Source organism: Puma concolor, chromosome B4 (assembly GCF_028749965.1).
Source record: "Puma concolor isolate L17-30 chromosome B4, mPumCon1.1.hap2, whole genome shotgun sequence".
Classification (NCBI taxonomy): domain Eukaryota; kingdom Metazoa; phylum Chordata; class Mammalia; order Carnivora; family Felidae; genus Puma; species Puma concolor.
Window position 1 is genome coordinate 96,291,718 of NC_141673.1, and position 27,972 is coordinate 96,319,689.

A 27,972-nucleotide genomic window follows, 5' to 3' on the forward strand; every position below is an offset into this window, starting at 1 on the left:
GAAGGGATGAATGAGCAAAGCCACGATTTGAGAAATTAACGTGGAATTTGTGATTAAAACTGGTTGCAGGAAAGAAAGTGGTAAGGAGAAAACTAGTTAAGATGCTTTTTCAATCGTCCAGATGAGAGGTAACGGGGTGGAGTGGGGGGACACACTAGGATATCTGTAGGTGGAGATGCCGCCATCAGCTGTCTCCAGGGGTCAGGAGCTACAGAGACTTTGAACCTTGTCTACTCAGTCCCTGCGGGGGGCAGAGCCTTAAGAGTGGAGCACCAAAAAAGCCCGAGAGGAATCAGAGGCTTGGAAGTTTGGTGTCCAGGTACCTGAGAGCAGAAGCAGCCGTGGACAGAGTGGAGGGCGGCGGGATGTAGGAAGTTCTCCGTTACCGTTGCCTAAATCCCTAACGCGGGAGAATCTGTTTCCAGGCCCCCCAGAACAGTCGCACTCAGTGGAGGAGGCGGGGCCGGCGGAGGCGGAGCGCGGCCCCTCCTCCGCCGCTCCCGCCGTGCCCCGCCCAGCCCGCCTTCGAGCGCCACTCCGCGGGGCGGAGCCCCAGCAGCCCAGCCCGCGGCCTGCGGCCCCGCTCGCCCTATCCACCCTTGCAACCCCGGGTCCGCAGGTGCGTCCGGAGCGCCGCAGCCGCACCATGTTGGGCATGATCAAGAACTCGCTGTTCGGGAGCGTAGAGACGTGGCCTTGGCAGGTCCTGAGCAAAGGGGGCAAGGTAGGCCCGCAGGGCTGCCGAGGACCTGAAACGGGGCGGCACCTCCCACCGCACCCTGATCGGAGGGGGGGCGGGGGCGGGTTCTGACGCGCTGGTGGGACAGCGCTGTGCTCCGGAATGTGCGTTTTGGCGCCTACCGGGGGCGCGGCCCCCCAGTGCCCAGCACGTGAATTGGGAAGGAGGAAGTAAGGGAAGTCCAGCACAGCAGGCCTAGGGCTCTGCTGGGAGGAGGGGTGACAAAAAGGAGAGGTTGCTTTGGGGGAGGGGTACCCCGTGGCGATAGAACTGCGCCTGTTGAATGCATTCCTTCGTTTAAACATCCCAAGCATTCTGCTCTTTTGCTTCCTGGGAGACCTTCGGTTGCAGAAAGACCAGAAACATGCTTGTCCTTAAGAAACTCCCAACTCCTGGAGGACTGAGTATAAAGGAACAAGATCTGTTCTCCACAGAGGCACAGGGGCAGGAACAAACCATTCTGCGAGGGGCTGATGAGGGAGCCTGCCCTGAGGAGGTGTCTTCGGCTGGGCCTCAGGGAGGTTAGAAGTGCACAGAAAAGGAGAGAGCAGGTGCAAAGGCCCAGAGCTGTGAAATGGTATGTTGGCCAGTGGGACTCCCAGAGTTGGGTCCTAGAATACAGGTTGGGTGAAGAGGGCGTAACTGCTGTCTCCCCCCAAATTTACATCAGTGCTAACACAAGCAAATGGGACTGCTCCCTGAAGACAGAGTCCCCCACTAGATCATAGTCTCCTTGCAGACAAGTACTTTGTGCACTTTGTAGACTCAGCTCCCAGCTTCGCATCTCCTATGTTAAAGGACTGTGTTGTCTGGCGGCCAAGTTCTGGTACCTGCTACAGTGATGGTCACAAAAGCCCTCAACTAGACTCTAGTCTGCACTCTTCAAGCAACTATAACCAGAGGCCTGTCCCTTCATCTGTCTGTCTCTCCGTTTCCTCGGCAGCACATAGAATGATCAAGGTTAGCCCAGATCAAGGGTGACATAGTCAGATGCCCACAAGCATCCAAGCAGGTAAGGGGAATGACGCTAGCCGTGTTAGGTGCTAGGGCAAGGTGGGGTCTGAGGCAAATCAGAGAGAACTCAGGGCCCCCTCTACAAAGGCAGTGATGTGGCGTCACAGAGACGTAAACCAGAGTTGCCAGATTTTTAAGGAAGACCAGAAATCCAGATTCTTCGTGTGAACTCTCCCAAGTTAAAATTAATTTATTCGACAAGGAACTACTTGTCGAGTGCCATCTGTGTGCCAGTCCGTCTTACAGGCCGTGGAGATAGAGCAGTGAACAAAACCAAAAAAATTCCATGTCCTCATGGGGCTTACATCTGAGTGGTTAGTGAACAAAAAAACAGGTCAAACATCATTATCAGATGGTGATCAGGGCTGTGAAGAAAAACAAGCAGGGGAGAGAGGAAGGAACAGGGAATTTTAGGAGTGAGGCTGTGCAAATATGTCGGTTTTAACTGTGGATAGCTGCCTACGAATGTTTGTAAACTGCAGGCCATGGGATCTGTCTGTGCCTAGACCAGGCCTGTGTGCCTGCCAGTCTGTGGACTCAGCCCAGGGATGTCTACGGTGCTTTTTGGCCCTAACACTTATAGAATCCACATGTTACCAACAAGTTCCAGAAAGCTTTCCTTTCTATAGTGGAATCCAGCTTACTTGGTCTGTTTAGGTTAAGAGACAATTGCAAATTCAGGTCTGAGTTGGTCTGCTGCCTGTTTGCCCTCAGATCCCTTCCTCATCCACTCCCTGCTTTGCTCTCTGGGTCTCTGTGTGGAGTGGGGGCTGATCCCAGTTGCCTATTTCCCAGGCTCCGATGTCAGGCACCTGGCAGTGAGGTTCACCCAGTGGGAGGCACTACTGGGAGATAAGAGGGTGGGAAGAAGGGAAGAAGGTGTTTCTCCAAACTATCAGGTCTCTGGCACCAAGAGTTTCTCTGTGGATCCAGGTCTTTCTAGACGGGCCACCATGGTTCTAGCTTCCATCATGATCCAGGTGTCTGAGCTCAGGTAGCATAATCCTCCCTCTACCCCTCCTAAGGTGTTCACTCACCTGTGGGTTGCCTCGCTGCTCCCTGTGGGGCATCTCCGCTCTTCTATTATTTATGAAATTAGTTCCTTGAATCAAGATGCCTCTGTTCAAAATACTCTGGTAGCTTCTGTTTCCCTTATGGATACAGTGTCACCTGCCACTGATTTGGTGCCTCTAAGGACAAATACAACTCCCTGATAAACATCTTCCCTCAACATTTGATGGGAGTATGGTGCTCTCTGGGATGTTGCTATCAGGCGGGTGCAAATCATTTAACCTGACCGACCTCAGTTTCAGCAGCTGTAGAATGGATATAAAAATATCTTTCCCAACTGCTCCCAGTGTTAGCATACATATTAATTTTTTAAAAGGCATGAAAATGCGGGGTGCCTGGATGGCTCAGTCAGGTAAGCGTTCTGACTCTTCATTTCAGCTCAGGTCACGATCTTGGGGTGGTGAGATTGAGTTCTGCATGGGCCTCTGCACTGAGTAAGGAGCTTCCTTGGGATTCTCTCTCTACGTCCCTCTGCCCTTTCTCCACTTTGTGCTCTCTTTCCCTCAAAATAAATAAACATTTAAAATGTTTACCCCCTTCAAATGTGGTAATATCATCATGTCACAACTCAGCTCTGTTCTTACTGGCTGTGTGGTCACAGGCAACTTACTTAACTTCTCTGAAGTAAGCATGAGAGGAAATAATTTGTATCTTATAAGGTTGTTTGGAAGCTTAAATGAGATAACCAGTTCAAAGTTGTTCAACAAAATACCTAACACTTGGTTGGGTGTGGTGTTAGTATCCCTTTAGTTTCACAGGTAATTTTGGGTAAACTTCTTGACCTCCTAACCACTCTGAACCCTGAAATTCCTCAACTGTAATACAAGAATCACCATGCCTATGTGACAGTTACTTAAATATTCAAAGGTACTTACAAGCCTTTTTAAATATATATATATATGTGTGTATATATATATGTGTATATATATATATATATATATATATATACACACACACACACAAATTCAGGGTGTTATTATTTTGAAAACAGACTGTCCCTGAAATTGAGCATCTTACCCTGGAAAGAGTCTGGGTCAGGAACTGTTGCCTACTTCGCTGGGCAAATTGATGGCAGGAAGCGTGTCCTGTGTAGCTCAGGTTCAGGCTCACCAGATGTTCAGAACTGATTGTGATGGGGGAGGTCCAGGCTGCTGCAGACCTTATCAGGTGCCTTCCACATTGCTTCTGGAGAGAGGAGGACACACTGCTCTCTGTGTTGGATTGGGTGGGTCTTGTGGATGCTCAGAGCAGGACTGACATCAACAACTGACATCTTTATGGGATTTTTTTCCAGCCTGTGCACATTGGTTGGGACCCGACAGCCTGGGTTGGAATCCTGGCTCAACCACCTGCCCGCTGTAACTTGGGCATGTTATTTAACCCCTTGTGCTCCAGTTTCATCTGAAAATGAAGATAAAAACACTAACGTCTTCACAAGATCATTGGAGGGACTGAGTGAACGAATCCATGCAAAATATTTAAAATAATACCCCACACACAGAAAGTCCTGAGTTAGGTTGATTGTTATTATTATTTTCTTACAATGAGAAAGCTGGCTTCCAGAATTAACATGTACACCCACCACATCAGGTGGCAAGGAAAAAAAAAACTGACCTTGCAGAGGACCTTGCAAATACCGTTGCAAGAGGCATTGTTGCAAGATCCCTGTCTGGAGTTTGAACTTGACCAGGGTTCCCATCGAATGCTGAATATTGGTGTTTGTAGTCATGGGCCAAATCCTTATATGACTGGGAGCATAAGCTAGCCGGATCTGGGGCAGAAGTGGGCTATTCTGTTCCATGTGACAATGAAACACACTAGGGGCGCCTGGGTGGCTCAGTCAGTTGGGTGTCCGACTTCGGCTCAGGTCATGATCTCGCAGTTCATTAATTCAAGCCCCGCTTTGGGCTCTGTGCTGACAGCTCAGAGCCTGGAGCCTGTTTCTGATTCTGTGTCTCCCTCTCTCTCTGACCCTCCCCCATTCATGCTCTGTCTCTCTCTGTCTCAAAAATAAATAAACGTAAAAAAAAATTTTTTTTAAATAAAAAAAATTAAAAAAAAAAAAGAAACACACTAAAGACATTAAATCTGAAGAACCAAATGTGTTAACTGGGTTAGCCTAGGTGCTTTGTTTTCTGCAGAAATGGAATTCTATTTCAATTCCCCCTCGAGAACTAGAGTAGTTTTGTAATATCTGTCACTTAGGTTTGAGCGATCCAGTAAACAATGAGAGTTTATGGACTTAGATGCTGTAAAAACAAGGTGGGACCTGCCATGTTACTACCTTTAGACATTGTGGCCCTGCTTTTCTCCAGCATAAATATAACTAGACTAGTTTCTTGTCTCTCTACCCAGCCTATGTCTGTTGTATTCCTTGTCGTTAGGGTAAGACCAGGTTTTACTCCGCAGTCTCCTTCCCCACAGACCCTTGCAGTACCTACTATATGCAAGACACAGCAGTACATGCTAAGAGATGCAGACAGCCCCTGCCCCCATCCCACCTGCCTGGGATTGCAGGTGGAGGTTAAACACGTTATTCTTCAGCTGTAATTACAATACGTATTGTGTCTCGAAAGGACAAGGGCCTGTCCAAAATACCAGGGGGACTTCTTTTAAATTGGGATCCTCTTTGGGAAGCGACTTTTCGGTTGGGGCTTTTTGGATAAGTAGGGGTTCGTCAGGCAGAGACAGGAAAAAGATATTCCGGGGAGAGAAAAGAGGCAGGTTCAGAGGCCCTGAGGCAGGAATGACCATGGCACTGAAGGCAATAGAAGGCCAGTGAGGAAGTGCTCTGAGTGTGGCTTGCAAGGCAGACAGAAGTTAGGTGGGGCCTAGACCACCTGGGATAGGTTAAGAACCTGGTGAATGAAGACTTGTAGGGGATTAATTAACATGATTAAGTGATACTGACCACTCATTTGTTCCCCAGGCAATCTTCGCTCCATTCACAGGTTTAGTTACCCCTTCTGCTGATGACTCCCAAACTTATATCCCTGTATCAGTGTCTTGCTGAGCTCTAGACCCACGTGTCCAGCTTGCACAATGGACAGTTTGCTCATCTATAACAGGACGCAGATGAACAGATAGATATGAAAGGGCCCTTCTAACCTTAGTCTCGTCTGCCTTCCGAGCTCCTCAGAAGGAAGAATCACTCTGGAGGAGGAGGTTGAGTTGAGCCTTAAGGGTGGGCAGACTTATCACGGAAGCCTTATCTCTCTGAATCACACTGGATTCCTTTCTTTGAAGCCCTTCTTCCCTGTCCCTGGACTTTCTGCCTGGGGGACAGGCTGAGAGCACATATCGCCTAGACCATCCCCAGAACTCTCCTTTCTGCTCCGGGACCCCTCCTACTCGAAATTCCATATCTGGATCACAAAGTCAGTTGAATTAATGTGGGGTGGATGAAACTGGCTTGCACACTCGGCTCACCGTCACTAGGACAGTTGTCACAAAATCCTTCTCCCTGTGACAGCCTATGAGGTCTTTGTGCGTCTGGCCCCTCTCTTGCTGTGCCCTGCTTGACTGCCTTTGCTCCAGCCCCAGTGAACCGCATCACCCTCAGCAGTTTGTTCTTCTGTTCTTTTCATTTACACTCGTGGTGTCCACGACCTGGAATCGCCCTCCCCGAGCTATCAGAACATTTACTACATCATACGATAATTTTATAATCTTCTCACCACCCAACCAGACTGCCCATATCATATTAATCTCTAAATCTATAGCACCCAGCAGAGGTTTTCAATATTTATTCAATGAATCAATGCATCAGTGACTGAATGTCCAGCTGGATGATCTGTAAGCACCTCAAAGTCAGCCTGACCTAGCCAAACACATCAACATGCACCCGTGCCCTGCAAAACAACCTGACTAGTCTTCTTCTGTGTTCCCACCCTACCCTGCCTCTCCTCTTAAACATATCAGATTATTACCTGTTAGCCCGAGCCCCTCCTGATGTCAGAGACTCTCTCTCTTCTCTGTATCGTAGCCCATGCCACAGTGCTCAGCACACGGTAGATGCCCCATCGTTGTAGGTTGAGTGAATAAAAAGAAGGAAAGAAAGAACAAAGGAAAGAGCCAACCAGCTCTTTTCTCCATTGAGAGTTTATCATTGGTTTCTCCAGTTGTGAGAGATGAGGGTCCATGAAATGAATTTGGATGCCCCTATTCTGAGTTTGACACAGGCACACAAATGTCCATCAGAAGTAACTAACTCAGGGCGCCTGGGTGGCTCAGTTAGTTAAGCATCCAACTTTTTTTTTTTAATGTTTTATTTATTTTTGCGAGAGAGAGCGTGAGCGGAGGAGGGGTAGGGAGTGGGGGCAGAGGATCTAAAGCAGGCTCTGTGCTTACGGCAATGAGCTCGATGTAGGGCTCAAACTCACAAACCGTGAGATCATGACATGAGCCAAAGTCGGACGCTCAACCAACTGAGCCACCCAGGTGCCCAAGCATCCAACTCTTGATTTCAGCTCAGGTCATGATCTCACAGTTCATGAGATCAAACCCCGCGTCTGGTTCTATGCTGACGATGCAGAATCCGGCCTGGGATTCTCTCCCTCCCTCTCTCTTTGCTTCTCTCTCTCTCTCTCTCTCTCTTAAAATAAATAAATAACTTTAAAAAAAAGAAAGAACTTACTCAGTAGCTAAAGAAAGATGCTTCAAAGCACTAACATCATCCCCCATACAGTATAGAGTCCGGCAGTAAGCATTAGACTAGGGTTTGGAGGTGTGAAGTCTGGTTCCAATTTCACCCCTTAGTAGCTGTGTGTTCTTGGGCCGTTCAATCCCTCTGGTTCTTCATTTCCTCTTTGGGAAATTTCAGGCTGAAATTCTGTGATTCACAGAGTAGCATTTCTGGAATTTAAAACATAAATGGCAGGACTTGGTGGGACCTCCAGTGGAAGGTGTGTGTCGTCTGTGCTGCGACAGAGCCAGAACGAGCAAAACCGCCCCATTTACACAGCAGGGTTTGCTACTGGAGACTCTTTGGTAGTGTGACGCTCTCCGAGGGGAGGGCCTCACAGCAATCCTTGGAATTAGTAGCCGAGGTAGATTTGCAGCCTCTTGATTCCTGGTCTGGTGCAATTCCCGCCCCCCCCCCTTCTTGCTATTCTCCTTTAATTTTGCATTCCAAACACAATAGGTATTTTTCTCATTCTAAACACAAAACTATAATGTAAATGTACTCTTTCAGACTATCCAGGCCACTTAGCCCCACCTCCACAGAGTCATTCGGTCCCCTTGGGAGTTGAGACCTTTCAGTCTAGGATGTCATAGGAAGTCCTGTTTCCCCAGCCAGGGGCAGCCAAGTTCTCTCTCCCATGTGTCTGGTTTTCATCATCATTAGTAAGCGAGGCAGTTCCTTAAGCATCTCATTTATGATGAGCATCTCATTTATGATGCTTCGTGGCATAGCTCTTGTCCACAAAGACTTCATGGCAGATTTTTCAAACTGCACCAGTGTTTCCTTACCCGATAGCTCAATATAGGGCACGTGTTTCTTCTTTTCGTGGAATAGCATGAAATTTACTTGAATAGAGTGGAAGTCAACAGGGAAGAAAGAAAAGGCTTGATGCAGAATGTATCCCCTCCCTAAGGGTAAAGTATTATTTTTGTGAAGCTTTGTTTCTCCTTGTAAAAAAAATACACATTTCTTGTTATGTGTCGTGGTTCTCTTTAACGTTTGAAAGACACGGTCTTATAGTGTATGTTGAGGAATATGAAATTATCGGAGATATCACAGGGCAAGGAAGAGGAGGAGGGAGTGAAGGAGAGCTGCGTGGGTGTCTATGGCAAAAGACCTTCGGGCAGAGACCCACACAGAGAGTGGTCATGCTGGGGGTGGCGGGGGTGGGGTCCCACCAGGAAGGCTCTGGAGAAGTAGTGGAGCTGAGCATCCTGGGGAGTGGGGGAGGGGTGCCATTTAGCGAGACAGGAGTAGTGTCTGGAAGTACTGAGGGAAGAGAGCCACTCTGTTTCTTCTTGCCCTGAGTCCCTGCTTCTAGAATGAGGCCCATCCTGGAGCCTTGGAGTCTGTGGCGGTGTTGTTGTATCTCTTTGTTTCCTCCTTTGCAATTCTCTTCTCTTTTTCCTGGTTCTCCTGTCATTCAGGTGTTGGATCTCCTGGCCTGATCCCCTGATTTCATTTCCTCCTCTGTTTTCTACTCCTTTGCCTTTTCACTTGACTTTCTGGAAGATTTCCTTCCGCTTTATCTTCTGACCTCTCCACTGAATTTTTCATTTCTGTTGTATTTTTAATTTCAAAGAGCCCTTTGACCTCTGGACATTCTATTTTTATAGCATTCTGGGGGACGTTCTGAGTGGCTTGGGAATGCGGTATCTTCTCTTACCTCTCTGAGAATATTGATTATACCAAGTTTTTTTTCTGCTGACTCTACATTTGTAAGAAATCCCAGAACCTTTTTCTCATGGCCCTTCGTACCTCTACTGTCATCTCTTCTACCCTGCCACCATGCCTGGGTTCGTCATGGAAAGTTCTTTAGCAGTCAGGGTCTCTTGTAGCTGGATACCTTACTGCTTCTGGAGTCACCACAGGTTACCACTTTACATCTCTTAAGCATGTATATTCTGCCCCTAGGAAGAAGTCTCCTATGAGGAGAGGACCTGTGAAGGCGGACAGTTTGCCACAGTGGAAGTGACAGATAAGCCTGTGGATGAGGGTCTGCGTGAAGCCATGCCCAAGGTCATGAAGTATGTGGGGGGCACCAATGACAAGGGTGAGTATCCCTGAGGGATGTGGCTCTAGTCTCAGAAGCAAGCTTACTACGGCTCCCGTCATCAGTGGAAAACACAGGGAGAGGCCACAAGGCACATGTCACCGTGTGCTTCCGTGGCCTGTGAACTTGTTGTACTGTGTGCACGGGGGCACTCGGCAGGCAGGGGGGCGGGAACCACACTGACTTCATCCCAGCCTCCCCCTCGTTGTGTGGTATCCCTGCTCAGTATCACTGCCTTCCTGCTTCTCTCCCAGGCATGAACATACACTCTGGGGTTTTTAACCATACGGTGCTTATCATGACTGAGTGAAGGAAGCCGAGTCACAGAGCCAGGCCAACCTCTGACCCAGACCTCTGCCTCCAGGCTGAACATCTCTGCTCAGTCCCCTGGTCTGGTTGCTCAGAATCTGCAGGGTACTGAGGCTCAGTGAGTGTTGAGTATAGCAAGTCCCCAGCTGTGTTCTAGCAAATGAAGGGTCTGAGAATATTTAAGCTGTCCCACTCCTTACAGTCTTGGCAGTCTGTGATGGCTGTGCCCCTATTTTTAAAATGATGGGCGTGAAGTTTCAGTGTGCCTGTCAGCATGAAAACCATATTTAATATGAATGTAACACTAAAGCTCTCTAATTTAAACTACCCTTTATGATCAGTGCAAACCCAAAGTGGATCAGAAAGCAAGGTGAAAAAAGAGATGTGATGTTTTATTTTTAGGGTATTTCTCAAGCTGATAATTTAGAAAGTTAGAAACTGGTATTAACCTCAGTAACATTTACTAAGACTAAAGTAATCAGGCTTTGTATAAGTCCACCAGTAGGAAGTCAGAAATCTTTTCCTTCTTAATACTGTCATAACTTTTTTTTAGAAGAAAATATGTATAAAAATTATAAAACTCGTTAAAGAAAATTTTGAACATAACACAACAGCACCCCAAATAATACAATCATTGTTGTCTTCTGAATGGATTTCTTTAGGGCTTTTTGCTAGACTTTTTTTTTTAATGTTTATTTTTGAGGGAGAGAAAGAGCGTGAGAGGGGGGAGGGACAGAGAGAGAGAGAGGGAGACACAGAATCCGAAGCAGGCTCCAGGCTCTGAGCTGTCAGCACAGAGCCCAACACGGGCCTTGAACTCACAAGCCGTGAGATCATGACCTCAGCCAAAGTAGGACGCTCAACCGAGTGAGCCACTCAGGCATCCTTTAATAGGCTTTTAAAATGTAATCATAGTGTTTGTGCAATTGTATACCCTTCTGTTACTTATTTCATAACTATTTTCCACCTTTGAGAAATTGTCTTCTTAAGCATAATTATTGATAGCTATGTTATATTGTATCATGCACCTATAATTCACTTAGACATATTGCTGTTTTGAACACTTATATGGCTCCCAGTCTCTCACAATTATAAATTCTGCTGCAATGAATATCCTATCACCTGTAACCTTTTCCACATTTTGGATTATTTCCTTAAAATTTATATTTAAATAGAGAGTATATTTACAGTCTTGATATATATTAGCAAATAATGTTTTCCAAATGAGTTGAATCACTACACTCCTATTTCCAAAATATACAAATAAGAGGTGTTTTGTATGTATCTGACTGTATAGTTTTCATACCTGAAAGGTTTATTATTAATTTCAAGAACAAAAAGAATCCTGATTTGGAAGAAGAATGAGACCAGCAGATCTTTCACAGTTCTGAGCCAAAGTTCTGTCTACAATACCCTCACTCTGTGGGTTTTTATGTTTTCAGGAATCGGGATGGGCATGACCGTGCCTGTTTCCTTTGCTGTGTTTCCAAGTGATGATGGCTCCCTGCAGAAGAAATTGAAAGTCTGGTTCCGGATTCCAAACCAGTTTCAGAGCAACCCGCCAGTTCCCACCGATGACAGTGTTAAGATCGAAGAGAGGGAAAGCATCACTGTCTATTCCCTGTAAGGAGAGGATTCTGTGTGTGTGTGTGTGTGTGTGTGTGTGTGTGTGTGTGTGTGTGTGTGTGTGTTTAATTTATTTATTTAAATTCAAGTTAGTTAACATACAGTGTGGTATTGGTTTCAGGAGTAGAACCCAGTGATTCATCACTTACATGTAACACCCAGTGTTCATCCCAACAGGTGTCCTCCTTAATGCTTATCACCCATTTAGCCCATCCCCCCACCTCCCCACCGACAACCTTCGGTTTGTTCTCTATGTTTAAGAGTCTCTTATGGTTTGCCTCTCTCTGTTTTTATTTTATTGTTGTAAGGAGAGGAATCTTTAGGCATCCAGGGTAGCACGTGACTTCCATCACCACTCCTTAATCATCTGGAGGAAGCATTTACATTACATTTATATTTTATTCCAGTTTTATTGAGATATAATTAAAATATAACATTATAGTGACTTCAGGTATACAATATGTAATGCTTTGATATAGGTAAATATTATGAAATGATCACCATAATGTTTAGTTAACATCCATCACTTGACACAGTTACAATTGCTTTTTCCTGAGATGAGAACTTTTCAGATCTGCTTTCTTAATAACTTTCAAATATTTATTACAACATATTGTTAACTATAGTCACCTTGCTTTCTATTATATCCCCAGGACAAATTGACCTTATAGCTGGCAATTTGTACCTTTTGACCACCTTCACCCATTTCTCCCAACTCTCCGCCTACATCCCCTATCGTTGGCAACCATCAAGCTCTTCTCTGTGAGTTCAGGGTTTGTTTTTTTTTTCAATTCTACATGTAAGTGAGATCATATAGTGTTTTCCTTTCTCTATCTGACTTATTTCACTTAGCATAATGCCCTCAAAGTAATCCACATTGTTACAAATGGCAGATTGTCCTTTTTTTATGGGTGAATAATACTGCATTGTATCTATGTACCACATCTTTGTCCATTCATCTGTTGATGGCCCCTCAGGTTGTTTCCATATCTTGGCTATTATAAATAATGTTGCAGTGAACGTGGTAGTGCAGATATCTCTTCAAGATAGTGATTTTATTTCCTTTGGATATGTACCCAGAAGTGGAATTGCTGGATTATATGGTAGTTCTACTTTTAATTTTTTTAGGACCCTCCATACTGTTTTCCCTAGTGGCTGCACCAATTTACATTCCCACCAACAGTGCACAGTTCTTTTTTTTCCATAGCCTTGCTAACTCTTGTTATTTCTTGTCTTTTTGATAATAGCTATTCTAATGGATGTGAAGTGATATCTCATTGTGGCTTTGATTTGTATTTCAATGATAATTAGTGACGTTGAGCGCCTTTTCATGTACGTATTGGCCATGTGTATGTCTTCTTTGGAAAAATGTCTATTCAGATCCTCTGCCCACTTTTTTAAAATGTTTATTTATTTTGGGGGGGAGAGAGAAAAAGAGTGTGTGTGTGTGTGTGTGTGTGTGTGTGTGTGTGTGTGTGTGTCAGCAGGGGAGGGACAAAGAGAGAGGGAGACAGAGGATCTGAAGCAGGCTTTGCACTGTCAGCGTGGAACCCAATATGGGGCTTGAACCCATGAACCGTGAGATCATGACCTGAGCCAAAGTCAGATGCTTAACCAACTGCCCATTTTTTATCAGATTGTTTGGCTTTTTTGCTATTGATTTATAGGAGTTCTTTATATATTTCAGCTTTTAACTCCTGATCAGATATATGATTTGCAAATATTTTCTCCCATTTAGTAGGTTGCTTTTTCATTATGTTGATGGTTTCCTTTGCTGTGCAGAAACTTTTTTGTTCAATGTAGTCCATTTGTTTATTTTTGCTTTTGTTGCCAAATACAAAAAATTGTTGCCAAGACTGATGCCAAGGAGCTTACACCTTATGTTTTCTTCTAGGAATCTTATGGTTTCAGGTCTTATGTTCAAGTATTTAATCTATTTTGTGTTGATTTTTGTGTGTGGCGTAAGATAGAGGTCCCATGTCAGTCTTTTGCCTGTTGCTGCCCTGTTTTCCAGACACCATTTATTGAAGACACTTGGCTTCTTTGTTGTGAATTGGTTGACCATATATGCATGGGTTTGTTTCTGAGCTCTCTATTCTGTTTCGTTGATCTGTATATCTGTTTTTATGCCAATGCTGTACTGTTTTTATTATAATAACTTTGTAATACAGTTTGAAATCAGGACATACACTTCAGCTTTATTCTTTTTTTCTCAAGATTGCTTTGGCTATTTGGGGTCTTTTGCGGTTCCATACAAATTTCAGGGTTGGTTTTCTAGTTCTGTGAAAAATTCCATTGGAATTTTTATAGGGATTGCATTGAATCTGTCGATTGCTTTTGGTAGTATGAACATCCTAACAATATTAATTCTTCCAATCCATGAGCATGGAATATCTATTCATTTATTTGTGTCTTGTCCAGTTTTCTTCATTAATGTCTTACAGTTTTCAGGTACAGATCTCTTACCTCCTTCGTTAAATTTATTCCTAGGTATTCTTTCCTATTTGATGTCAATAGGATTGTTTCCTTAATTTCTCTGTATTGTCAATGAATTAAGTTAAGAAATACCGAGTCCTGACAATTTCTCACTTCAGTTTCTTCAGCTTACAACACACAAACATTTGTACTGTATCTGAATAAATGCGTTTGCCAGTTGCCAAATTCACCTGGATAGAGTATCCCCACAGCTTAAGCTGAACATCCACATTAGCCACAGCAGGGTTCTGGGAGACTCTGGGAATATCTAAGTCAAGCGGTAATTTGGGGTCACGAATATGTAAATGAGTACATAAATACATAAAGGACTTGGGGGAATCTCCTTTTTTAGCCCATGCTCCCTTTGAATGCCAGAAGGGCAGGGAGTATTTGCCAGAGCTGGACTGCCACCCCCTTAGCTGTTCACTGTCCATGGTCCTTTGAGCAGAGCACTATTATCATTCTAGTCCTGTTGCCAGGGCCTCAAATGGGGTCGTGTTCCTTCTGACTGTAGAGCACAACAGGTACAGATGGTTGCATGTTTTTATTCTTTGGGCCCCAACCGCCCTTCAGAAACCAAGTCTCTTGTAGATAATCAATGACTCCCTGTTTTCAAAATCCTACTTTGTGACAGGCACTGAACCATGTATAGTCAGAGACCAGGAACGTTACCAGTATCAACTATAGGTATGGATCTGCTCTTGCTCTGGAACAACTTAAAGAAAAATAAATATACAAATAATCTTGCACTGGAGAGTTTTTGTCCACGCCCAGGGGCCTCCACACATACTTATTTGACTGCCCCGCCCCACTTCTGCACCTGAGGATGCAACTTTCTCTGTTGCCAACACTAAGGCTGGGAATGTGAGTTTGGCTGCTCTGGGCAGTCCTAGGCCAAGCGATGCAGGGCCCCCCCCAGAGGACAGTGAGTGTACTGCAGTTGGACCGCTAGCACTGGAAACTCAGCTTTATTCCAGTCATCAGACTTTCCAGCCTTCACTACAGAGTCTGCAGAGAAAGCAAACTCTAAGTAAAGAATGTCTTTCCCAGGTCACCTGGGTGGCTCAGTCAGTTAAGCGTCCGACTTCAGCTTAGGTCAAGATCTCAAGGTCCATGGGTTCTGGCCCCGAGTCGGGCTCTGTGCTGACAGCTCAGAGCCTGGAGCTTGCTTCGGATTCTGTGTCTCTCTGTCTCTCTCTCATAAATAAACATTAAAAAAAAAAAGAATGTCTTTCCCAAGGGCAGGGACTAGAGTGGGGAAGCGAGGTGAGGTGCCTGTGGCACAGAATTTAAAGAGACATCCACTTTCACAGTTGTCCAAGTGTAGGGTTAGCACTGAGAGAATAAGCGCCTCCTTAAATCTTATGCCCTTTGTCTCACCTATCTGACCTTCATGCCTGATCCCTCTGTTCCATTCTCTTCCCTGTGTCTTGGGAGGCAGTCTGGTATACTCCAATGAATAAGTATGTTTTCGTTTGAATCCCAGAAGCTTGGGAAGTCCCTCACCCTCTTTAAGACAGTTTCTCCATCTGTCGAGTGCCATAACAATGTCCCTCATAGGATTATTACTAAAGAGTACCTTTCAGTAGTTACTAAGATGCTTCCGTCTTTACAAACCACTTCATGACCTGCGGTAAGTTTCAGTAATTTTTTTTCCCTTCACTCCTTTTGATTTCATGAGGAATGAGGTTGACATGGTTAAATCAGTTCGCATAAGACTTCAAGCGGACGAGGCTGGCTTTGAATCGTCTGTTTTACCAGACCCAGGGTGATTTTTTTTCTTTTAACATTTTAGTATGGAAATTTTCAAACTTATAAAAAAATAGAAGATAGTGAAATCCTACGTAACCCATCACTTACCTTCAATGATAATTAACTCAAGGCCAAACCTGTGTAATAAAAAGATACAATAAACTTAATGACGTCCTATGTAACCTATCACTCACCTTCAAGATAATTAACTCAAGGTCAAATCTGTGTCATGGGTACCCTCACAACTACCACCCAGCCCCTCCACTGGGTTATTTTTAGGCAAATTCCAGACATTTTGTTATTTCATCCACAAATACTTCAGTGTGACTACCAAAGACCTTTTAAAAACACACTCATAATGTCTTATTACTCCTAAAATTTTAACATCATTTCATTAATGTGATAATAATATAAAATATGTCCAGTGTTCAGATTTCTCCCACTACCTGAAAATTTGTTCTTAAAAGTTTGTTTTGAGCCGGGATCCAAATAAAATCCATCCATTGCAATTGGTTGGTATGCCTTTTAAGCTTTTACTAATCTGCGGCCTTCCTCGCCACTACACCTTTTCATTTTTCATTACTGCCTAGGGGTCATTTGTCCTCTTGTTTCCTGTAGTCTGAATGTTGCAGATTGCCTTTCAGTGACATTTTAATGTGTTCCTCTCCCTCCGGCACTGCCTGTAAATTAGTCGTTAGAACCAGAGGCATAGTCAGATTCCAGCTGCTGCTTTTGGCAAGGATGTTTCATAGGTGGTGCTGTATCCCTCTATCGGGGGTTTGCTTGCCTCTGTTTTTGTGAGGTCAGCGACTGTAGATCACCCTTGCCTACAGCCCTTTCTTAGAGCTGGTAAAGTGATAATGTGCTCTATTTGTCCTTCAGTTATTAGCTGGAATACTTTGATACAAAGAGAAACCTCTCCTCGTCTGCCATTTAACTTCCCTGAGATGGAGTCGTAGAGAAAAAGCAAGATACCTTCTCTGTAGCTTGTTGCCTTCTCCTTATCTGTTTTCAGAATAATGACTTCGTTCCTGAACATCTGCCACACGCAAGGTGGTGTCGATCTGTTTTTTGAGTGTCGGTATAAACACAGGAATTTAGACATAATTGATGTGTTTCAGTTCTTTGTAGCTGTTCTTACTGATGTTCAAATTGTCCATCTTTGGCCAGTGGGAGCCTCTTCCAATTGGTTTCTGGGTCCTTTGGACATGACTGTAGTGCTCTATGGTAGCTTCCTTGCTTTCTGGTGTCACAAAAATGTTTCAAGCACATCTGGGCATTTCTTGCTCTAGAGCTGGAATTAGCCATTTCTCCAAGGACCCTGGTTCCTTATAGTGTGAGAGGGTATCTCTTTAAAAGTACTATTAACATCAGGTCTGTGGAAGTTTCCTTTTAATTCTCTGAAATCTAAACCGATGAAAATGATAAATAATGGTATCTTGCATGGCTTAGTGAATTTTTTTTTTTAACTGAACACATGGTCCTAAATTAACATATGTTATTCCTCAACCAGCCACTGGGTGTCACTGCAAGTCAAATGTGCATTTAAAAGTACCTTTATGTGGAAGGCAGTGTGAATGCGGTAGTAGAAAGTCAAGTACACAGTATGTGCATTAGATGACCAAAAAATTAATTCCAAAATGAAAGCTTTGCATCCTTCATTCAGCCTTCCTTTTGTATGAGCTTGTGAAGGGATGTTCAGAAGGGAGTATACATTTATTAGTAGTATGTGTTAGCAGTCAATGAATAGAAGGCTAAGAAAGAATAATACTATCAGAATCTTTTTAGTATTCACAAGAGGCAATAGAAATACCCTCACATTTATATGAGTGGCCCCATTCCAGACCACTGTCCTCCCTCTGTGTTCCACAAAGGCCACTTAGGTTACAGCTCAGCCTCCTCAGCGTAATTCAGCACTGAGTTCAACAGAGACTGATGGCAGGAGAAGGTTGACAGTTTTAGTGAAATGTCTGGGTATAAAGTGTTGGAAACTAGGAGTTCATTGTCAGGGTGACCTGAGATCCAATGCTAGCTCAATGGCCACGGGACCTTTGGCGTGTTGCCGAGCTTCTCTGTGCCTCAGTTTCCCCCAAGTATAAGATGGAGCAAGAGTACCTAACCCACAAGGTTGTTGTGAGGATGCAATATTGTGTATCCACGAATGCCTACACATCGCGAGACATTAGGTAGACCCTTGGTGAGAGTTAGCCTCTTCTCTTCTTGACTTCACCTCCCTCTGAGAATCAGGTCAAGTTTTACTAGAATTAACAAAAAAGTCAAGCTACTACAGATACACTTCAGTTCAAACCTCAACTCTAATAATTATGAGTTTTACAGTTGGGCTTTCTGAGCTTTAGTTTTCTCATCTATAAAATAGAACTTATGGACACCAGGGTGGCCCAGTCAGTTAAGCATCCAACTTTTTTTTTTTAATGTTTATTTTTGAGAGAGACAGAGTGTGAAAAGTTTGAGAGAGACAGAGTGTGAAAAGGGGAAGAGAGGGAGGGAGACACAGAATCTGAAGCAGGCCCCAGGCTCTGAGCTGTCAGCACAGAGCCTGATGCGGAGCTCATGACCTGAGCCAAAGTCGGATGCATAACTGACTGAGCCACCCAGGTGCCCCAAGTGTCCAACTCTTAATTTTGGCTCTTAACCCTTCCCAGGATCATGAGATCGAGTCCTGTGTTGGGCTCCATGCTGGGCATGGGGCCTGCTTAAGATTTCCTCTCTCTCTCTCTCTCTCTCTCTCTGTCCCTTATCCACTCACACTCTTGCTATCTCAAAAAATTACGTTAAAATAAAATAAAGCTTATGATGCACTGTTGTTAGGGTCCAGTGAATGTGCATATGACACAACTTTGTCAGCCATGAAGTACCAACGGATGCTGATGTTGTTTTTCTCTCTAAATGACCAGGCCCTTGGGGCATCTGGGTGACTCAGTCGGTTAAGTGTCAGACGATTTCAGCTCAGGTCACGATCTCATGGTTTGTGGGATCGAGCCTCACATCAGCCTTGTACTGACAGCACAGAGCCTGCTTGGGATTCTCTCTCTCCCTCTCTCTCTGCCCCTCCCCTACTCTCCCTCTCTCAAAATAAATAAACATAAATAAATAAATAAATAAATAAATAAATAACCAGCCCCTCACTGAGGACACTGGCAGCTTGGGAAGTTCAGCCTAGAGAACACGAACTTTGGTAAAAAGAGTACAACTGCTAAGCTTCTAGGGTGTTCCCAGAGCTATAGACCAGTGTTAGCCAAGTTCGTAGATAATTCCAGCACCCATCTGTAATCACAGGAGGCTCAGGCCGAGGGTGACATAATACAGTTTTGCCTCCTTGGTCAGCTCAATACTCAAGCTCTGTCCTTTTGATTGCAAGGAGCCTCACCTTCTTTCAAAAACCTCACCCCTTCCTTTTCTGTCCCCTCACCCTTTATTTTCCTCACCTCACTTATTCTCACCTGCATTATATACCCATTGTTCATTTATTTATTGTCTACTCCCTCACCAGGATATTCTTGAGGGCAGGACCTTGGGCTAGTCTCTAGTAAGTGCTCAGTTAAAAGTTGAATAAATAAGTGAGTGAAAGTCTTGGTCCTTGCCTTCCCTGCACTTCTCTTTTTTTGCTGTCCTCCCTAAAGATCTTGGTCCCCTCCCATAGCTTCATTGGTAAATCTCCAGCCTGACCATCTCTCCAGCTCCCTTGAATGTCTTAGCAATCATCAGACTCAACATGATGACTAAGGTGAGGCCATTTACACATCCATGAATTCATTCAAAAACACCACATATTCATTATTCACTTACTCTGTGCCAGGAATTGCTATAGGTCCTCAAAATAGTGCAGGGGAACAAGCGACGTGGCCGCCCTTTGAAGCCCGAAAAACATTCTAGTGGGGAAGAGAGATGAGAGACAGATGATGTCTCAAGTATTTGAGGACTGTGTTCTTTCCGAGATAAGAAGTCGTGTTTGTGGGTTGAGATTATAGGGGAGCATGTTTCTTACTCTGGCATGAAGTATCTAACAGTAAGAGGGACAGGTAACAAGGCGAGGAAGCCCTTGCCCTGAAGGAGACTAAGCATCGTCTGGAGAGACGTGCAGCCCGTGTGCTATGTAATGTTCGTACTAACTGGGAAGTTTGGTTCCACTGGGCAAATGTCTATCGAATACCTCTGATATTTAAGCCGCCTCCCTTCTAAGAGCCTGCCAGTGATGAGATTCCGAATCTAAAAACATTTCCCCCCACAACCGGTCAGGTGTCCCACCAGTCTTTCGCGAACGGGTACTTGGAAGGGACTTCAGCCACCATTTCTGGGCGGATGAGCCTGAGTCAACACGGCTCGCGCTGCCTTGTCTCCCAAGCACCAGCCTCTCGTTCCCAGCTCCCCAGGAGGCATCTTTCCAAACACCTCCCCAGGGTCTCCCAAATCAATACGTCAAACATGGAATTCAGATGTCCTCCCCAGATCTGATGCCCTGTGTTCTGTCTTACTAAAGGTCCCTTCTGTCCTCCTACTCGTCCCGTTCAAATGTCATCCTGACTCCTTCACCTGGCACATCAACCGTCGGCCAAGTCCTGGTCACCCCCCCAGCCGTGCCTCCCCTTGCATCCGCACCGCCTTGGTCTTCGGCACCTCTTGCCTGAACTGTTGCCGTGTCCTCCTGATAATTTCTAGTTCTTCCACCTCTGCCCCTTCTAAGTTGTCCTTTTATCACCACCTTCCATAGAGCGTGGGACCGATACACTCCCTCCCCGCTGCTGCTCAACTCCGGTCACGGGCCTCGGGCCTGCCTCTGACCTAGGCACGCAGCAGGGCTGGGATCTAAGCCCAAGCTAGTAATAACATGAGAAGGGGGATGGGGAAACTTTGGGCTGGGTCCCCGAATGTGTAGCCAGGCAGCGAAGCCTAGTAAAAATGCTCGGTCATGGCATCGCATCCACGATGTCGCCCCACTCCGTGTCCACCTGATCTCAGCGCACGCCGCCCCCCAGCTCCCAGGGCCCCCCTCCAACACATGCACAGGCACCCTCCACTTCCACGCTTTCACTTTCACCCAGCTGCTCCTACAGACTGTCTCCAGCTTCTGCTTCTTGGAAGCTGTGTGAGGACAGGCATTTTTGTCGTATTGTTCATTGTTGGCATCAGGAAGGGATGCTCAATAAACAAGTGCTTAATATCAGGTCCTCCATGATGCCTTCCCTTCATGTTGTAAGTCAGAACCAATCATTCCCTATTCCCCACCCCCAGAGCATTCCATTTGTACCTTCGACCTTCATTCTAGTGCTTCCTTCTGCCCTATATAATCTTTATGTGTGTTTCTGTCCTGACCACTACAGTTGGACCTCGAGAGGGTAGACAGACGTCTTCATCGTCTTTACAGCTCTGTGGTGTCTAGCTTGTGTTTTGTGCCCCGTGATGCTCGACTCCATGAGCACGGTTCAGTCTGATGGCCTGACATGCCTTACAGTGTGACTTCTTTCCTGTGGACATGAAATTATCAGCTCCTAGTCTTAATACCTCTTTTGCCTAGCACAGGGCTACATGCATAGCAGACTGTCTCTAAATTTGTGTGGGCTTGTTGATAAAGTTTTAGACCAAGTTGGGTGGTCAGGCTAGACCATGCATTTCTCTTCCTATTTTATTTGCATGCCTGAACTATTATTATCTTTTGCCTCTTTGGACCAAAGCCTCTTGTCTGTTAGCCTGCCTCATTGATGCCTGCATCATCCATCACCACCACCCCCCCTCCCCAACCTCTTCCAGACCTTTTTAGTCAGCTCCTTTCATGTTTCTGCAGTCTAGGGTGTGTGTGTCTTTCCTCGGTTCCCATAGTAACCCAATGCTTTGTTCCAAATGCTGAACTCTGACGTGAGGGGAGATAAAATACAGTGCCCCGGAGGAGAGCTTCTTTGAAGATGGAGACTGAGACTTGTTAACAGGCTTACAAAAATAACGTATAGACTTCGTGTTTACTTCCTTTGAGGAGCTCAAAGCGCGTTACGAGAATTCTTGAAATCACACTCAAACGTGCTTGTGAACTTGGAGAGCCATGGGCACTGTGTTACCCTCCGCAGATAGCTTGGAAGCTTGAGGCAGGGAGGAAGGAGGCAGCTTACCTGTGAACAGGCTGAGGAGCCAGCACTGGGCCTGAATCATTTATTAGGACCGCGTGCCCTGTGGGGTTTGGTTTTCTGGCCTGTTTGTGCAGTTCTGTGATTGGGTATGGGTGAGTTGGTTGATTTACCAGTGAGGAGAACACATGTATCTGTTTCATGGCCCACTCGCTTGGTTTGTTTGCTAGTAGAATACCTCCATGGTGAAGCAATAGGGAATTTTTATTCTCATTATCAGCATCTCAGTCAGCCTGGGAATAAATATTTTTTAATTGGGTTTGTTTGTTTTTTTTTTTGTTTTGTTTTGTTTTTTAAATTTTTTTTTTTCAACGTTTATTTATTTTTGGGACAGAGAGAGACAGAGCATGAACGGGGGAGGGGCAGAGAGAGAGGGAGACACAGAATCGGAAACAGGCTCCAGGCTCTGAGCCATCAGCCCAGAGCCTGACGCGGGGCTCGAACTCACGGACCACGAGATCGTGACCTGGCTGAAGTCGGACGCTTAACCGACTGCGCCACCCAGGTGCCCCTGTTTTTTTTTTTTTTTAATGAACTTAAGAATCCCCAAATGATGACATTCTCCATGTCACGTCTCAGACAAGTTCCTTCTCCAGTGGCCCTTGCCAAGGCCACTTTTTCCGCTCACCGCTTGGGGAGTAGGACTCCCAAGAGCAAACTGCTGACCCTCTGTCTGCTCACCGTCCAGGCCTCGTCTCCCTCCTTACCATGATGATAGCCAGTAGCTACTCACTGAGGACTCCCAGTAGCTGTCACTAGGCCCACCTTCCCAAATCAGGATCTCTGACTCCAGTTCTTTCCCAGGTCTGAGGAGATTTTCACAGTGCCCGACACACACTTAGGTACACAGTAATAGTTGCATGAATGTATTTCACAGATGCACCTTCATATCAACATGCCCCCAAACCATATTATTTACCGTCCTCACCCCGCTCCTTGTTTTCTTCAACGTAGCGTCCCTATTCTGGTTATTGGCACCAGTTGCCATCTAGAGACTTTACTGGAAGCCCTGGAGAATCTTCGACTCCTCCACCTCTCCCTGCCCTCCCCTCATATCCAGTCACCCCTCACCTGTGCCTTTGTCCAGAAGCCTTTTCCACCTCACACCTGGCTGTTCCTGGCCTCCACTGACTCTATCTCTCCCTCCACTGCCACCAGAGGAATTTCTCCAGAACACAACCTGATCATGTCAGCCTCTTACTTTCAACCCCGTTGTAGGTCCACCTTTGCATCTAGGATCAGGTTCAAAGTCGGCATGGCATTCAAAGCCCTTCCCAGTGTGGCTCCAGTCAATCCAGTTTTCTTGTTTAAATTACCACTACTGTCCCCTTAGTATGTGCTTTAGATTTTATTACATGAGTGAGTGAATAATGGAGGCCAATAGACCTAAGTGCTATCATCTTGAGGTCTGTCAACCTGAAGACCCTAATCCTTATTGTTTATCCCAGAATTGTTCATCTAGCCAATAGATCTAATGTGTGTCAGGCACTGTGTTAGGTGCTCAGAATATACCAGGGGGGAAAGTGACAAAGATCCCTGCCTTCATGGGGCCTATATTCTTTCAGGAATTCAGACCATAAACAATGAACACAATAAATGAATTATATAGTATGTTAGAAGGTCATAAGTGCTGAGGAAGGAAGGAAGGAAGGAAGGAAGGAAGGAAAGGAAAGGAAAGAAACAAAAGAGAGTGAGAGAAAAAAAGAAAAAGGGAAAAGAAATGGGGGTGGGGGAAGTGGAGTGAAAAAGTAAACAGGGTTTGGAGAGAGGGTCCAGTTGAGAAGATGAGATTGTTTATCGAGTCGGTTCTTCATTACTAGGCTATCTTCCCGGGTTCCTGATATTACCGTAGATTACCATCATGTCCCCCACCCCAAAGGCAGGGAACCAGATAGCTGTTCTGAGCAGAATTGCAAAGTAACAACAACAGCTTCTGTTTGTTGTGGGCTTACTTTGTGACGGGCACTGTGCTGAGCAGTTCACAGTCTTTTCTCCCTTCATCTTTACAACAGCCTTCTGAGATTCTGCTGTCGACCCTATTTAACAGTTGAAGGATCTGAAGATTAGAGAAATTCAAGCATTTGCCCAAGACCATGAGCTAGGAAAGGGCAGAGGTAGTATGATTGAGCACACAACTAGCCATTTTGACTCCAACTGATGAATGAAGGTATTTGAGGACCACACCTTCTTTGGACGTTTCAAAAACCCAGTAGCCTAAAGAGCCAACATTGTTCATTTTCAAGGATAAAATTTAGTGTCACAGCATGAGAGGGGGATGCAGAGGGCACTCCGCACTCCTACATTCAGCATCTGATTCGTCTCAGGCAAGTGGCTCTCAACCTATAGACATTCTCTGAAAATAATTCCAATGTCTTGCAAGCTTTTATTGCCAGAACAGTCTTTCCTTAATGTTCATCGTTGGTCTGCTAATCCAGCTTCCTCTCATTGAGTTAGAGTTCAGCTTTTCTTCAACTGCCTTGTAGTCTTTCTTTGATATACTTCAACCAACTTTCTTCTCTTCCAGATTGGTCTCAGCTTTGTCCATGTTCTATGGCGATTGTCTAGACACTGGAAGAATCAATCCCTTAAAGATGAAATCCTGGGTGTTTTTACATCAGTAACCCTGTAATCAACGTGCTGAATGCTTGCCCAGCATGACTAACCGCTTATAAAAGAGCAAAGCGTGACTCAGAGAACCCCACCAAAAATAATGCATTTGGCCTAATCTTGGCCTGGTGCAGATTCAGACTTTTGAGTCATAAAGCTCATTAGAATTGGGGACATATTTGACTCTAATAAAGATTTTAGTGCAACCCAGATTTAGAGTGGTATATTTAGGGTAGGCCACAGGATGAATTTTGGAGCGTAGGCAGATGACGTAAGGAGGGAATAATCATCTTGAAAAGGCAAGCTTTATTCCTTCTCTGTCCCCACCTTCTGCCATCAAGAAAAAGCCTGATTTAGGAAAGTCTTTTTACTTGCTAGAAAAAGAAGGCTTTCATGATTTGAACAGGAGAAGGGATTTATTAGAAGTGATTTCTTTATTTGGGGCATGCTTACAGCTTGCCAATGGGCCTCCCAAGCCTTCCTCGGGTCTCTGCCTTTGGTCGCTCTGTGTTTTTAACAAAGCTGCTACCTGTCACTGCTGTGATGTGCTCCCTCCTCAAAAAGGATCTGCTGGGGAAGAGACATTAGCTTCAGCTCCACCCTAGCTAACGCCCCTGTCTCCTCCTCCTTCCCCAGCTAGAGCCAGAGGGGCCCAGAGGAGTGGCTGCCTGGGCGGTAGAGAGATCTAGAGAGAAGGGCGAAGGCACAGCCTATGGGAAGGTCAGCCTACCCTCGCTCGGGGAGATTCCAGAAAGGAAAGGGAAGCTCACACTTAGCACTTGACTCCTGTGTTTCAGGCTCTGCATTAGTTTTTCACATCCATTACTCTATTTAATGTTCATAACAACCTTGGGGGGAAAAGACAGCACATCCCCATTGTACACACGAGGATCTGAGGCTCAGAGGGGTCAAATCTCCCCATCTACGAAGTGGCAAACGTCTTACTGCTCTCACGTGCTTGTCATAGTAAGAGCGGCCAGTGACTTCTTTTTTTAAAGACTCCCCGCTCTCTTGGAGACCGCGTGCTTTCTTAACCAGCCCCTTGTTCTTCTACCCTAGGCAGTTTGGTGGTTATGCCAAGGAGGCCGACTATATAGCACACGCCACTCAGCTGCGGACCGCCTTGGAGGGCACAGCCACCTGCCGGAGTGACATCTACTTCTGCACTGGGTACGACCCTCCCATGAAGCCCTACGGACGCCGCAATGAGGTCTGGCTGGTGAAAACATGAGTAATTCTCTGAGTTAGACCTTCCTGGACGTGTGTTTCTGTGTCCGCTTCCTCGGGGGACAGGGAGGGGCAAAGCTGCCAGCTGTATCTCCAGCTTAACCAATCTTCCTTCCCTCAGAGCCCTTCACTGCCAGTGTTCTGAAATCAGCATATTCCATCCCTGCTCTTTTTCTCGTGGTGGGAAATAATACAGCCCAGGTAGGCGGCATCCTTCTGACTGACTTAGCTCTGTGGTAGACCCGAAAAAGAATCAGCAACGTTTTTCCAGGTATCTAGGGCACTCAAAACTGCTTTTTAAAAATTATTGAACTTGTATTTTTGCTATTGAGGGGAAAATGTGATTTGTGCGTGATCTTTCATCTGTGGTCCTTACGAGATCTTTGTCTGAAAATAAAGATCTTCGATTCAAACAGCTGATACTGATCCTAAGTATAGTTATTTCCATGACTCCAGAGTCTCATAAATAACACCGTTATGAGTACTGGTGATGATGTTTACTGTTACAGGAGTGCCAAGTTTTGTTCCAGAATATAAAGCCAAAAATCCCGGGGTAGAAGGACATGTGCCATATGCTTGAACGTGTCTACATCAGAGACGTTCACTTTGACTGTGTTGTGATGATTCTACAACCGTGAGTTGACAATCCTTTTTGCAGCTGTGGTCCACGAAGGGTTCCGGGAGTCACCAAAGTAAACCAATGAGAAAAATCATCACATTCTGTTACACATCCCTGAAGGCAGGAAATCTGCTTGGAGGATGTATTCATGGCGACGAGATGAGGTTAGAAAAAGCGCAGGTCTGGTTTCATGAGCTGAAGAAGAACGTGCGGTTTGGCCTGCAGAGAAGGACAGGGCCCCTCGACCCCCTGCTTCCGGGGGCTGTGAGGGGCAGGCGGGAAAGCAACTGAGCTGAAACAGAACGTGTGGGTGAAGCAAGAGGACAGAAGAGCCTGGTGGGTCATGGGGCAGGTACCCGGGCCCTGCCCTGTCAACAGCCCTCCCGGGGACAGCTGGAAAGGTTTTCTGGGAGAAACCCACCTCGGCACCCATCAGAAAGTTACAACGTGAGCAGCGAGGAAACAAACTAAAATGAGCTTGGATCCTCACCAGGATAAAATGGGATTTGCTAAGGAAAGGGGGAAGAGCTATGCCATCGCCTTTCTTGGCAACCATTCAGAACGGCCATCTCTTCTGAGGGCCGGGCCGGGCCCCTCTCTGAAGACCAGTGAGAGAGCACCCCGGAGCCTTGGCCACCTGGAAACACCGTGCTGGGTGCCTTACGTGCAACCCCACGTACCCCACGTACACGCTCTGGGAGGGAGGAACTGTGGTGACCCTCACACACAGCTGAACACCACAGGCTCACACACTGAACTCAGGGCCAAGATGCCAGCGCGGCCACAGGGGCCTTAGGTCACGGCAAGGCGTTTGAACTTTACCCGGAGAGAAAGGAAAAGCACGTGAATGACTGTGAGCAGGAACACGACACCGCCGTGGTTTAAAGGGAAAATTCTGTGGAAAGGAGACCGGAAGGGAATGCAAGCGGAGGTATGAAGAGCAGTCACGAAACTCTCAGAGGACGGGGGCCTAAGGTGGGATGGTGGCGTGGGGGTGGGGAGAAGCGGGCAGTTCGAGAGAAGCAGGATCGACAGGACTTGGAGGCGACCGGGTGAGTGAGGTGAGGGAGAAGGGGTCCAGGGCAGTGCCCAGGATGTTGGCCGGAGCGGGGTGGATGGAGCTGCCACTCTCTGTGGCAGGGAGCCCAGGCGAGAAGCAGGTGACCGAGAGCAGCGTCCACGCGATGGTCGTGCGGGAGCACCTGAGGGAGGCTGCCTGCCAGTTGCACGTAGGACATATGTGCGGAGGCCGTCAGTATACAGATGGAGTGGATGAACTACGGACTCTCCCAGGGAAAGGCTGCGGAGGAGAAGCGAGAACCTAGGTAAGCATCCAGGGGAACCCCATGTTTGGAGAAGAGCAGAGGAAAAGAGACTGACAAAGACATGGTCAGTGGTGCAGGAAGAAAATGGGAAAATCAGCAAGGAGGACGTGGCCAGCGAGCATTGCTACATCAGGAAGTGCCACTGAGGCAACTCTGTCTCCACCGGGACCATCCTAGGGCACGTCACCATCTTTCTTCCCTGGACTCCCGCAGCGGCCTCCTGACTGGTCGCACCTCCCTTTGGTCCGTTTCTATACAACATCCAGAGGGACTTTGCTTTAAAACTCTCACTTTGCCCTTAGACTGAAATGTATGTTCCATTTCATGTCCTGCCAGG

General features: G+C 46.0%; 1 protein-coding gene across 1 annotated transcript; it reads left to right on the top strand.

Moving 5' to 3' along the window:
* Nucleotides 1–534: 534 nt before the first annotated feature.
* HEBP1 (heme binding protein 1) lies at nt 535–26,111 on the top strand. The gene is made up of 4 exons (XM_025930104.2): nt 535–724; nt 9,423–9,561; nt 11,313–11,493; nt 25,524–26,111. Exons 1-4 carry the CDS (start codon nt 647–649, stop codon nt 25,693–25,695), a joined length of 570 nt encoding a protein of 189 aa, XP_025785889.1. The 5' UTR covers nt 535–646; the 3' UTR covers nt 25,696–26,111.
* Nucleotides 26,112–27,972: the final 1,861 nt, after the last annotated feature.

Bases quoted from the DNA above. Each gene is read 5' to 3' on its own strand.
- HEBP1 (XM_025930104.2), top strand. From the start codon at position 647: ATGTTGGGCATGATCAAGAACTCGCTGTTCGGGAGCGTAGAGACGTGG. The intron at 725-9,422 runs GTAGGCCCGCAG...TTCTGCCCCTAG, and splicing joins TCCTGAGCAAAGGGGGCAAG to GAAGAAGTCTCCTATGAGGA. The intron at 11,494-25,523 runs GTAAGGAGAGGA...CTTCTACCCTAG, and splicing joins AGCATCACTGTCTATTCCCT to GCAGTTTGGTGGTTATGCCA.